Below are 13,716 nucleotides of genomic sequence, written 5' to 3'. Positions count from 1 at the left end.
GAGGACTAGACAGCTCACCTAACGATACTGTCCAATGACGCAGCGTCGCCACTCGGCCGCCATCTTGCGTCGGTCCGCTCGTTGCCTATGGTCATAGAACAGACTGGCTCTGCTATGGTGCATCTTCTGCTAAAATAACCAGAACCATCTCAGTTTTTGACCGATTTTCAAGTGGTTTGGGACATCAGAGATGCAGGTATGATACTGCATACTTATAATCATTCATTTCATCCTGTACTTTTCTATTATAGTAACATTGTGCAATAGGTATAAACGGTCAAAATTTTATGAGTAGTGTTTTTGTTAGTGCAGGGCTTGCAAACCAAGTATTCACATTTCCTTTCATTCGTGATCCTCACACACATTGGCCTCCAGATTCTTTGAGTCGCCCTTTCCATGTTTCACCAGTGAAAAAAAAAAAAAAAAAGACAGATTAACTGGTTGCACATGCTCAATTAGATGAAACATCAAATTTTAGGGGCAAAATGCCCTCATAAGTCTAGAGCAGATGACTCCCACCCACTGGGCTACTACAGAGCTAGAGCAAATGGACCGACGCAAGATGGCCGCCTGTGAGTTACGTCTGCGCGCAGCCCGATCCAACCCCTTGGACCGGGGCTGCTGCTTGACTGTCGGCGACTCCACCCCTCTCTCCTGCAGACGAAGGCATGGCGAGCACCGAGACCAGAAGGGAGTGTGAGACAGAGGGCTGCACTAAGGACGCCAAACTTCAGTGCCCCACATGTATCAAGCTTGCTATCCAAGGCTCCTATTTCTGCTCACAGGTACTGCTGTTTTCTCGCCATGCCCGGTTTTAATGTCAAGCTGTAGCCGCACACCTAGGCCCCCTCCCTCTCTCTTATCACGAGGCTGCTAATGCTAACTGTCAAGCTAAGTGGGCATGTGTAGGTGCTTCTTAACCCGCTAATAGCGCATTAGCTGAACTTTAACCACTGCCTTCTGGCTGTGTGATATCATACAGATTACTGAGGATGAACAGTGCGGTCAGTGACTGAAAAACCACCCGCTCTGTAGCAGGCCGAGGGGAAGACGTCTAAGCTAGCTGCTAACTGCAGGCTGGTTAGCCAAAGTAAATGATTCAAAGTCTGTGATCAAAATAATAATGATTAAAAAAAACTATACAGAGAGAAGCTATTTGCAGACAGCGTTAAACTGTATGAATGATTTATGTTGTGTTGGAACCTGATAGCCCTGTAATTCAGTAGACTGTAACTAGTGATACTTGAGTTGGAAAGTAGTGCAGAGTTGCTGTTGCGTGACAGATCACTTGCTGCCACGATGTTTGACCCTCATCCTGGTGCTTTGAAAGAATAACCCCCCTCACACCCACTTGTAAACCTGTAAGGTTAAAGATTAAATCTTTAATTACCAGAACACCTAGTAATACTGGAAGCTACTCTGCACTTACACAAATGATCTGCTGTATGAACAGAGCTACAGAGCTGTTAGCACTAACACACCTTTTAGTTGTTTTTCACTAAAACAGTTAAGGGGCTTCATTTGCCATTTGAGCAGATATGGAAAAATGTGTGTTGTGATCATGATAGTTTTTTTCCCCCCTTCTGCAGCAGACACTGGATTTGTAATGTCAGACGTTCAGCATCAAACTGCAGCCCTTACTCAGTTTTAATCAAATAAAACGCCTTGCTCTCCCAGTTGAAAGCCTTATGAATAGTTAGTTTGAGAGGAAATTTAAATGTTCACATGGTGCTGTGGTATTTGACCCGGGAGGTCTTTTGCTGTGATGGCAGTTTTTGGCTATGCAACCTGACTCTGCTCCCCTCATTTCCTGTCTGTTTCAGCTAACTGTCTAGCAAAGGCATGCAAACCATTGGAATTAACATAAAACGACAGCGTGTCTGTCGTGAGGACCCGTGCAGAGAGATATTTAGGAAACGTTTCTCTCTGAATTTGGGGTGTAGTGATTCTCCAACCGAGATTAAGATCATGATCTAGACATTTGTGATCTTGGTTGCAGCACTGTAAGATGGTTTTGCAACTGCATGTGTCGTGAGTATTTTGATCAAGTCCTTTGGGCAAGGCAGTAGTGTGCCCTACCCCAACCAAAAAAGAAAAACAACTCAATCTGAACTGTAGATTTGGAGAAGTGTTCCATCTCTAGTTTGAACAGGCTGTGCGTCTACATAGATTAAGTGGTCGTACATGTAATTTTCATTTGGTATAATATAATTTTCTCTTGATGTCTGTCCATCACTGTTTTCTCATTTAAAGGTTTTCTTTGTGTTTTCTCAGGAATGTTTCAAAGGGAGCTGGGTGTCTCACAAGTTGTTGCACAAAAAAGCAAGTAGGTATCACACTCACTTGTTTCTCAGACACACTGGATAAAGAGGTTGCATGTCACTTAGGTTATGAGTTCAAATGGACAATCTTTTAGATAAATTGTGTTGTGTTTTTGTCAGAAGAGGACAAGAACCAGAATGAATCCAAGAACTGTGTGGAGAAGGACATCAATACAGACCCATGGCCGGGCTACCGCTACACAGGAAAACTACGCCCTTACTACCCACTGGTAAGTTCATTCCTGTCTCCAAGAGGACTGATTTGCATATTCGTATCGCCATCTTCATCCTCATTTACCTTTTAAGTTCTGCAACAGTGTAACCGAGAAAGGAAAGTTTTGATATTTATGATCCTGTTTTACCACAACCTTTAAATGTCAACTGCTCCTTTGTGACACAGGTATGCACTGTTAGCTGAGAAGGTGTCACTTCACTCAGACAGGTTTCATGCCTTGGGCAGTACACAAATATCTTTAAGCAGACAAAGAACACCTTTTAATTAAAATAGTGAAAGTAAAAAAAATCCAAAACGTATATCAGATGTTGAAACCTGCTGATGCACACAAGTAGTGAGAGCGTTGAAACATTTAAGCCACTCCTAAAAAGATTGGAGGACAGCCCTGGGGAAAAACAGACGGTAAAATGGTAAAGGTTGTGGCTTTGCCTTAAGTCTTTAATTGTGTTAAGTGAAGTGCACATCTGTGTAAATTCAGCGATGTAACATGTATGTTTTCTTGGTCCCTTGTTATAGACTCCAATGAGGCTTGTACCTAGTGACATCCAAAGACCTGACTATGCTGACCATCCCAGAGGTAACCACACTGCTCTCTCACCATGTGTTTTTAGTTGATCATCATGGGTCTTAGGTCAGCTTGGTACCTTCTTTAAAAACTGATGATTTATTGAGTTTTCACATCATGCACATTGCATTTTTCCCCAGTTGCATTTTTTTATTGAAACAACACCAACAACACTAGTTTTGATGTGCTTAGTACATTCAAGAATTAGCGATAATCATTATAAGAGGCATTTACAATCACTTGTCCTTTGATTGGGCACTGTTGTGATTATGGTATGATTTGTCCCTCTAAGGACTGCTTAAGGATGATGTGGATGGTCAGTCTGTCTATTGCTGACCCACTGGTTTTAACCTTTGACCACAGACTCAGTTTGCAGAAGGAGTAGGAATCTAAAGATGTGTTGTAAAATCATTAGAAAACATTGATCCAGTGGGATTTAAAGAACAGGGCGTTTGAAATGTCAGCCATGTGCTGTGTGACAATGACAGACGGGAACAAAAATGATTGCCAGCCCTCACATACTCTCACATTTCAAAGTGTTGAAAGCCAAAGGACTTTACACTCAAAACCACTCGAGCAGTTGGGCCTTTTTATAAATGATACCATTTTTAAATGGCCTATTTACATGTGCAGTCCTCAGGGAGTGCCATTCAAAACTGTATTGCCAAGTGGTGGAGTGAAGAATTCACGATTGCACCTCCCGAGACCCACTGAGTGTTGGATCGCTACAGCACATGTCGGCCACTGATCGCCTCGATGTGATGACATGCGAGTGCTCATTTAGAGCTTCAGCCTGTTTAAGTCCTGTCTTAGTCTGTCTGGACAACGTGGTCATCCATGCATGTGCTGTGTATAGTTCTTGCATGAATACACAAATGAGTTGATGCGTCTTGTGTTGTTAGCAAAGAACTCTACACCAACTATAGTGTAGAGTAGAATAGAATAGTTGGGGCGACTCACAGCCCCGTAGGCAACAGCCAAGACAAAGCTGAATGAAGATCAGGAACTGCACTTGTACAGGTTTTGTTGCAATTAAATGTAAAAACGGCTCATTGCTAAGTTATTGAACAATGCCATGTTGCTATTTGTTGCCACTTAGTCCAAGTGAGCAAATTCAGTAAAAAACTGATATATAATAATTTAAGTAAACAACACAAAACACAGTATGGTGCTGTCATTAACAACCAGTATTTTGCATATAAGTGAGTCCTAATTATATGCTGACAGCAACATTTCTATTCTCAGTTGGAATGGTAGTACAAGTATTATTTCATTAGAGTTAAAAATATAGCACAAATGTGCTATTTTTAGTTTCCTTTTTCAGTTATAATGTACATAAATATTAGAAATGTTAGACCTTGATGTAATTCCCCAATTCCTCTTTTGATATTTTGACACCTGAGACTTATTGAGTTGTCATGCAGCTCTCTCCTTACAATTATTTTAAAGTCTGAGCTGAAATCGATGTCCCTCTGTGAAACAGCCCATTAATATCTCACTGTGATCTCTTTCAACCGTTGGTTTAGTCACCACAAACTGCAGCGGAGCGACTGCAGGGAGAAGTAAACCTGCTGACAGGTCTGCTGTCACCAGTTAGCGCCTCTCTGTGTTAATTATCTGACTGACATGGCCGTGTCCAGCCTTATTTACGTCCACATCTCCGGGCAAGTCATTCATTGTGCAACCATGGCAACCCCCTGCATCCTTGTCATACAACTGCATAGACCCATACTCAGGTAGTCATGGTTACGGTGGCCTTTCATTCTGTTGTGATTTCTATTCAGGGACCGGAGCACGACTGATACGGGCTAGTGTTTCTAAAAACAGCGATGCCATTGAGCTCAGGTCAAATCTGGGATCTATTGTATTTTATTGACATGTTCATTGATTATCTCCTCTATTGCACCTATAAGGATGTGAACTGCTCCTTTATGACGTCATTGTAATGTACACGCTGTGATTCTCTCATACTTGTGTGTTTTCTGAGCAGCTCTATCAAAGCGTAAGTAATTTAAATTGATTGTTGCACTCACACCGTAGGCTCCTGGGGTCAAAAGGAGGGTTGCATTCGACTCGTACACAAACCTGTCTCAAGTCCGTGTTGCTAGGCAACTGCTCATGTTCATCCAGCAATCATGTTATTGAGTTAATAAATTATAGATCAGCGAATTGTCCACGGCTGCAGTGCTTTTAGACCAACATGTATTTAAATATGCTCGTAAATGCTTCTCAGTATAGCATAGAGTGAGTTCAACGTGCTCTGATTCTTGTGTAATCTATAGTGAATTGCAGGTAGTCTGATTTATTGTCAAGCCGAATGCGCTGACACCTGTGCTTCTGTTGTTTCCTATAACAGTAACAGTCCCGCTCTGCTCCTCTGAGTCAACAGCGTGAGTGTGATAAGAGTCTGTTTCTGCTCTGGTGCTGATGCCGTAGTGTATTTTCTGCAGGAGCAGCTAGTTTCCCATAGCGTCATAGCACTGCAAGACAGTTTAAGGTTTCGAGAATGTCATGATAAAAATGATGTATGTGGCGTAAGTACATCTCTATAATATATGAGAGATACATCAATAAATAAAACTGAGATTAACGCGAGGTGAAAATATGAAAAATGATAAATATATAAACCACTGGAAAAAGGGCTTACAAGGGATTAAAAGACAGTGCTGCTGCCATGGTTGCCCAGAGCAACCCCAAAGCTGGGAGATCCCAATGCAGGGACACGACATGAAATCAGACAAGAATCCCTTATATTCACATCCTGCAGGTATAAAAGAAAAAAAAAAAAAGCCTGTTGAATTACTAAAGTCCCTTTTTCAAATGTGTTTTAAATATTACATTTTACATAATAAGTCATCCTGAAGGATATCAACAAATCTACACACAGATTTTACATTAAATTTAATTTTGACAGCTCAAACTCTAGTCCTGGCTTTCTGAATAGACTTGGCTTTTGCTGTAGCGAGTAGAGTTGTGCTGGATCTGTTCTTCAGAGGTTTCTGTTGATTTGTCACTGCAACTGAATCTGATCTCATGACTCGTCCTCACTGTCTGGAGGTGAATTAATAGTGCACTATTTGACCTGTCGAAGCTGCCAGGAGTCAGACACCACAGAAGGTAAAACCTAATGGTGATTACTATGGTAGGTGCTGAGGCTCAGACTAGATTGCCTTGATAAAGCTTTCACCTAGTGTATTCTCACGCTGGGTATTGGTAGAAATCTAGCCTGATTTTGTGCAAGTACAAAATTACATTAAGGACAATGATGCTTTGTGCTTCGTCCTGCAGCCAGATTACTGGTCCCAGTTGTCACTTTTTTTTGGGGGGGGGGACACTATGTTGATTAGGAGAATGTAAATCCAGCTGCAATGGTCTAAGTTGATGCTGGACATCGAAAATGGCAGGTTTCGGTATCGATGTATTGATGTGTGATTGACGCCGTTTGTCCGTCTGTGTTTCCATCCCACAGGGATGTCTGAGTCTGAGCAGTTTCTGAAGGGCACGTCACAGATCAAGATCCTTTGTCCTGACGACATCGAGGGCATGAGAGTAGTGTGCGAGGTAACAGAATAGACTTTCACCTGTCCACTGATGGTTTCCATTGATTCAATTTAGCAATTTTGACATGTAATATCATTTGCAGCTGGCACGTGAAGTCCTGGACATCGCAGCCTTGATGGTGAAGCCAGGTGTCACAACAGAAGAAATCGACCATGCTGTACATCTGGTAAATACAAAAAAAACACACACGCGAGCCAAAGTGGGATAACTTCATCACCCAAAAATGAGATTGTTAGCGTTGTCTTTGTGAATACAATATATTAGCACGTGGATGTTAGCATTTAGCTCAAAGCAGCGCAGCCTCACATCTGCTAGCATGACTGCAGACTCTTTGTCTTGTAGAACAGACTCTGCTGATAAATGATGCAGGAACAAGTTTCTACATGTAAACAGACCCCCCTCCTGTAGAACAACAATTCAACACCAGTTGCATTTCTGCCATATGCTGACTTGGATGTAGCCTCGTAAACCAGCCTCTCGCGGAAATACATTTCATTTCATTTCTCGGGAGAGTCTGGCCTCATTCCCCCTGTAAGCGTTTGGGCTGGGCGGGAGTAGTAGCGTTGACAGACAACCCCATTCAGCCAATCAGCAAGTTGGTGTAGTGACGGGGCTTTGCACCAGTCGGTCCCTGATTGGCCAACGTGCTGTGTCAATCACAGCGGCGACGCCGATTGGCTCGGCCTTCTGAGGGTTTCAGGCCAAACGCTTACAACGGGGATGAGGCCAGACTCTCCCTCAGAAATGAAATGAATTGCATTTCCGGGAGCGGCTGGTTTACGAGGCTAACTTGGATACACTCTCCCGTCTGATGTCATACTCATAAAACACACAGCCAGCTATAGGACTAGTGTATATAAGAGCCTTCCCTGCTCTCTTTACAACTAACATGATTTTGTCTGTCCAGGCCTGTACAGCGAGGAACTGCTACCCCTCCCCTCTCAACTACTATAACTTCCCCAAGTCCTGCTGCACGTCTGTCAATGAGGTCATCTGTCATGGGATCCCAGACAGAAGACTACTACAAGACGGAGATATCCTCAACGGTACGCTCATTACACACTGCTCTCAGGTCCTGGCCTCACCTTCAGCCACTCTTTTCTCATCTCTCACAGATTTTGTTTTATTTTTTTTATTTCTTTTAACTGACAGAAACATGACTTTATTACATGATTCACAGGACTGGAATTGTGTTGGTTAACAAACTTGGCCTTTTTCTTAAAACTACTATTTTTAAATGCTAATATTTAACATTGCCAATAGTGGAAATGTATGGCATTAATATTACGTTCACATCTCATTAGCCAAACAATCCTCATGAATAGTTAAAGTAAGTTGGGTGTCGGGGAAAAGTTTTATTGAAGAGAGAGCCAAGTGGATACACTTCTCCTCCGTGATGAATGGTTTTACCAGCGTTCTGAAATGGTGTCAGCGGGAGTTCGGCCAATTTTAGCCTCTTTATGAATATTTCTGCTGAGACGACGTCTTCCATCAGCCACTCCCCTCAGAGCGTCTGATGGAGGACTTGCCAGCAACTCATCTCTCGCTGCGTGGTCCGACAAGACAAATTGTTTCATTAACCTTTACCAGTGGGGCCTTGCTAGTCAGATTCACCGCTCACTATATTTCACCTAAAGTGGGAAGAGTTCCAGTTTGCCCAATAGGAGTTCCACTTTCATCAGCAATTAAAAAAAAAAAAGGGAACATTTGGTTTGGCCTTGCAAATGAGTGGATGTTTTATGAAACGTCCATCTTCACACTCTTTCAGACAGATTATTCATCGCAGCACTTTGCCTCGTGTGAAACAGAACAGGACCCAGTTTGTCAGCTCTGAGATATTCATCATCTCACTCTTTTGCAGTGGACATCACCGTCTACCACAACGGTTTCCATGGCGACCTCAACGAAACCTTCTTTGTCGGAGAGGTGGAGGAAGGAGCAAAGAAGCTCGTTCAGACCACATATGAATGCCTTATGCAAGCCATTGACTCTGGTAGGAATTTAACCTCAATCTTCTGTCATAGCACTGATATTGAAGATGCATTGCAGTGTTTTTGTCCAGACAGTTTATGATTTATGATTAGTGGAGCTTTCTTCACTGCCACATTCAAATCATATAGTTAATTGACTGTTTAGCTACAGATCCTTTTGTACACACAGATCTTGTTATGAATTGAAACATAGCTAAGTGACAGTTTGGTTGCAAGAAATAGCAGCACACCGTCATGGCCAAAGTCACTCTGATAAAGTGTTGCCATGACACAGACTGTCCACCAGAGAGCATTGACATTTGAGAACAAGTTGATTATTTCTAACATAACAGTGATTTCAGTTCTTCTTCTTTTATTATCAACTTCTAAGCAAACATGGACAGATATTTTATTTTCCAGTTGATTTATCTCAGTCAGGCTATTAACTACAGTTATTAAAAGCCCCATGACCCCTCTCTCACACTTTCTTCTTGCTCCTCCACAGTGAAGCCTGGTATTCGTTACAGAGAGTTGGGTAACATCATCCAGAAGCACGCTCAGGCCAACGGCTTCTCTGTGGTGCGGAGTTACTGTGGCCACGGCATCCACAGACTTTTCCACACTGCTCCTAACGTGCCACACTATGCCAGTGGGTAGTCTTACACTGTCGGCTGTCCTACAGTTCTAAAAAGTTGCAATAGTAATTCTTTATGTTTCCTTGCTACAGCATGATTTCTAAATGTATTAATTTCCCCCAGAAAACAAAGCGGTTGGTGTCATGAAGCCTGGCCATGTGTTTACCATTGAGCCCATGATATGTGAAGGTAAGTTAAACTGCCTTTGTATCAATAATGTGAGCAATAATAATAATCATAGCTCTAATTATAGTTTGAATCCATGGAAATAAAACATATTTACATAAATCACATAAAAGTTGTTATTATCACATCTTACAAATATACTCAAGAGGCAATAAAATAAGCTTAGAATAAGATGAAAGAGTATCAGAGAGAATCATTGCTGTCCTTTGAAATCTATGTATCTCAAGATGTCAGCTTTTCATGAGCGAGGAAAAAGAGCCTCGCTTTCAGCTTTGTCACAGTGAATTCTTTAGATGATCTAATGGGTTTTGAGATTTGTTTATTTAGCTCACGAAGTAGCAGAATTTCACCTACACCGAAAGAAAAAAAGACTACCAAATGAGGAGATGTGTGTTTTTCAAAGGAAAGTGAAGAAAAGAATAAATGTGGATTTTAGGCTGTTGATGGGCTCACAGGGAGTTGAACGATGCGTGATGCAGCAGACGCAGTCACGCCTCACAACAGGTCATTGTTAGGACATAACAATTTATACCACACGGGGATCCAGTGAGACTTTTCCGGACTTGGAGTGTTTGTTTCTACACCTCTGTTTAATTGATAGTGTGTAAGCCTAAGCCGTGTGTATGTGTGTGTGTGTGTTTGTGTTATATCTCAGGTGGCTGGCAAGACGAGACGTGGCCCGACGGCTGGACGGCGGTGACCAGAGACGGGAAGCGCTCGGCTCAGTTCGAACACACCCTGCTGGTGACGGAGACCGGCTGCGAGATCCTCACCCGCCGCCTGGAGGAGAACGGCCGCGCTCATTTCCTCAATCAAATGTAGAGCCTGGGGGGCGGAGCACACCGAGGACTGGACTTTGCAGACACAGACACCCAGCCACCTCTGGGTCTCACACACAAACACTCGCGCGCGCACACACACACACACATCTCAAAACAGGAGGCACCGCTCCCCCAGAGCTCAGTGTGACTGTAGCTCTCATTGGTCTTTGCATTGAATATCGGTTCCTCAAACTTTATGGAAGTACTTGAATGTGTCTTACATCGAATATGGATTGCTTTATTAGTGAAAACTGTATCCTTTGAAGGAAATATAAGAGTATTTATAAGATTTGGTTTTGCTTCGTGGTGGGGCTTCACATCAGACCTACTCTGATCTCTTCTAAGTCTTGGCACCCAGAGCTTTTACTGGCTGGCTGTGGAGCTCAGGGCATATCCAAGTAGTATGGCATGCGCCGCTTCTTTTCTCTCACCCTCTGCTAACTACATTGTGAGAATTTATCAGAGACGGACTGAAAAGAACCAGCAATAGTAGAGAGTGACACAGGAGAAATTCTGGGAACGGGGTCAACAAGTCGCACCGGCTCACCAACAAGCAAAACGTATTGTAGAACAACAAGCTGAAAACGTTCCTTATTTTATACCACCCTGTTTCAGCATCAGCATTTACATTGTTTATATCACACTGTAATGTAAATGTAAGCAGATGTCAGTATTTATTCAGAACTTTGCCAACAACTATAACTTCTGTGGGAGCTTCTATCTAGATGCTTGCATTTAGACAGATAATTACAATATAGTAGAGCAAAGTTGCACTTAAGCTATGAAATATGTTCTTATGGAAGTTGTAATTGTTGACAAATGCTGTACATTGATCAACACTTAAATGTCTTTACAGTAGGTGATGTGTTCCTGCAAATCACAAATTTAAGTTTCTTTTTTTTGTTTTTTAAATGTGCTCATTTGCTTAGTTGCTAAAGGTCAATACTACTGTTGTCTTATCTGTATTTTAAATATGAAGCTACAGCTAGGAGATGCTAATTTAGCACTGATTAGTTTAGAATTAAGACAGGAAACCAGAAGGGGGTGTAAGTCCTTGCAAAACAACAACAAATTGTCATTGTTACACTTGCATAAAAAAACAATAATTAAACAACAACAGTAAAACATGTTAGTTAATGTCACTTTGCCAGGTTTGTTCATTGCAAACCTACGAGAGATGGCTAGCACAGCTTAGCATGAAGAGTGGACCTGAAAAACAGCTAGCTAGGCTCTATGACATTCAATACTGTATATACATCCATTTGTATAAAGGTCTAGCTTTATATTGGGCACCATAGTTATTTACCAACCTCTCGCTCTTGTTCTAAGCTAGGCTAAGCTAAGCTAGCCATCTCCTGGCTAGAGCCTCATATTTAACGGACAGATATGAGAGTGGAACAAATGTTCTTTAACCCTTAGCAAGAAAGCAAATAAATGCATTGCCAAAACATATTAAAACAGTTTATGTGCTTGTTCAGTCATCAGCTGATTTATTGCTTCATGCCTGTTTATTGGCCACCAAATACCAGTAACAGCCCCATTATCACCGTCATAGCTTATGACATGTCCAGTAGAAGCAGTCCAACTTAATTGTTGTATCTTGAATGTGGCTATTATTAGCGCACAGCTAGTTGAGGACGTCAGTGATTGTTGCTAGGAGAATTGTGACGCAACCACAGAGCATCTAGGTAGATACCCCCCCCCCCCAAAAAAAAAAAATAAGAAAGCAATGGTGATTGAGCTGAAAGTCATTCAAGTGTTGAACTTGTTAATCCTGCTTTGAGGAATACTCCTTTGGTGTCTTGTGTTTCCAATAGCCCTGGTGTAGCAGATTGAGCCTTAATGTGTGAAACAAATAGTTAAGAGCTGCCAGATGTCTCAAGGGGCGTTGACTGATATTTCCCCAATATTTCAACATATACCTTGATGTGGGGATTTTCCTGGTGTGAGCAGCATTCATTATTTCTACATTTTCAGAGGACTTATGTGATCACAGTTTCTCTGCCATCTTTGTATTTCTTCTAATGGAGTAATAAATGACTCTTCTTAAGCTCTGTATGGGTGAGTTTGTCCTTTAAATACATGTGCGAGCTATCTCCAACATTTAATTTCCCTGTCTTTTATGACACGGGGGTGGGGCGACCCTGGGTACCTTTCAGCCTTAATGCCTTTTTAAACTCAGTGGAGGACAAAGATTTTCTGAAATGCAGTTGAATTGATTATTTGTTTACTCCCGAGTGGCACTAAAGTGACCGACTTCCTTTGCAGAGACTAATGCAGGATAATTCATGCTATGGAGCAAAGTTAATGCTAGTTGTTTTGATACAAAGTGATTGCTCTGCTCCACTGGGAAAGAGCTGTGATTCAGCTGAAAATAAATACTCACCAAAACACTGACATTAGTCTGGAACAGAATAGCATGTGAATGAACAATGGTACTAACTTAAGGTCATTTTACATAGGCACATAGACTCGCATTAGTACATCATCAATTACTAGAAATACAAATCAAACTGTTGCATCACAAGAATATCTCCTTGTTTTATTATTAACAATGTCCGAGCAGCATTGCAACACAATTAGCTAATGATTTAATCGTCAATGCTGTATCTGAAATGTCAAGGAGAATAAAAGGAGGTACAAAGAAATGAAATCTCTTCCTCTGTTATTATCAAGCTGTTAAAGTGTGATATGTCTCTGTCACAACTGTAAGTTGCACTTGAACTTCATTGCAATGTTACCTATCACTATGTTTCAGGTGGAGATTAATTGCTCTTATATCTTTACAGAATATTAAACTGCAGCTGGTTAGCTTAGCAAAACACTAAACATCTATGCATCTACTGGCTCAAGTCAGAGCTTTATTTTCGTGCCAATAATAGCACAAGGATGATCTGATCCAGAGGAGAAATTATGTTACCATTTATGCATTTTACTGACAGAAAACACAAAGATATAACTGTACATACAGCTGGAAAGTAAAAAAAAAGACAAATTCCTACAGAGCATGAAAAAGCCAGCTATTTTACTCCACTCAATATAAATTAACAGTTGAATAAACATCTAAGAGCGTTTGATTGACTAATCAAAGTCATAACAGTCATACACACCAGTCATGGGGTCAAAACAACACTTAATCTGGCTGAATTATTAAAGCCAAAAGTAGCACTTAATGAAGGGACAACTCCTTTGGCAGAGCTGAGCCAAATGATCTGGTTCCCATTACCACTGAAAAGGTGGACGTCTCTACCCAAAGGTAACAGAAAGCACCAACAGCTCACTAATGAACAGGTCGCACTGTTCCTTGCGTGTTAAATTGTACAAAAACTGCAACGAAAAAAAAGATGACAGGATGTTGTGTGCTTTAAAGTCACTCTTATTCTCTAGAGGCATTTTGCTTTGCCTTTTAATGGACACTGCAT

General features: G+C 41.6%; 1 protein-coding gene across 1 annotated transcript; it reads left to right on the top strand.

Annotated features, from left to right (window-relative positions):
• On the top strand, positions 1–12,775 carry metap1 (methionyl aminopeptidase 1). The gene is made up of 12 exons (XM_083998440.1): positions 1–196; positions 537–785; positions 2,275–2,326; positions 2,442–2,551; positions 3,073–3,133; positions 6,591–6,682; positions 6,765–6,848; positions 7,590–7,728; positions 8,544–8,675; positions 9,158–9,301; positions 9,411–9,476; positions 10,129–12,775. Exons 2-12 carry the CDS (start codon positions 669–671, stop codon positions 10,293–10,295), a joined length of 1,164 nt encoding a protein of 387 aa, XP_083854566.1. The 5' UTR covers positions 1–196; positions 537–668; the 3' UTR covers positions 10,296–12,775.
• The last annotated feature ends 941 nt before the right edge of the window (positions 12,776–13,716 follow it).

Source organism: Trachurus trachurus, assembly GCF_905171665.1.
Source record: "Trachurus trachurus genome assembly, chromosome: 22".
In the NCBI taxonomy this organism is placed as follows: domain Eukaryota; kingdom Metazoa; phylum Chordata; class Actinopteri; order Carangiformes; family Carangidae; genus Trachurus; species Trachurus trachurus.
This window is presented reverse-complemented; position numbering and strand designations above follow the sequence as displayed.

Coding starts and splice junctions, on each gene's coding strand:
- metap1 (XM_083998440.1), top strand. CDS start 669: ATGGCGAGCACCGAGACCAGAAGGGAGTGTGAGACAGAGGGCTGCACT. Junction 7,729..8,543: donor AGACGGAGATATCCTCAACG/GTACGCTCATTA, acceptor ACTCTTTTGCAG/TGGACATCACCGTCTACCAC. Junction 9,477..10,128: donor TGAGCCCATGATATGTGAAG/GTAAGTTAAACT, acceptor GTTATATCTCAG/GTGGCTGGCAAGACGAGACG.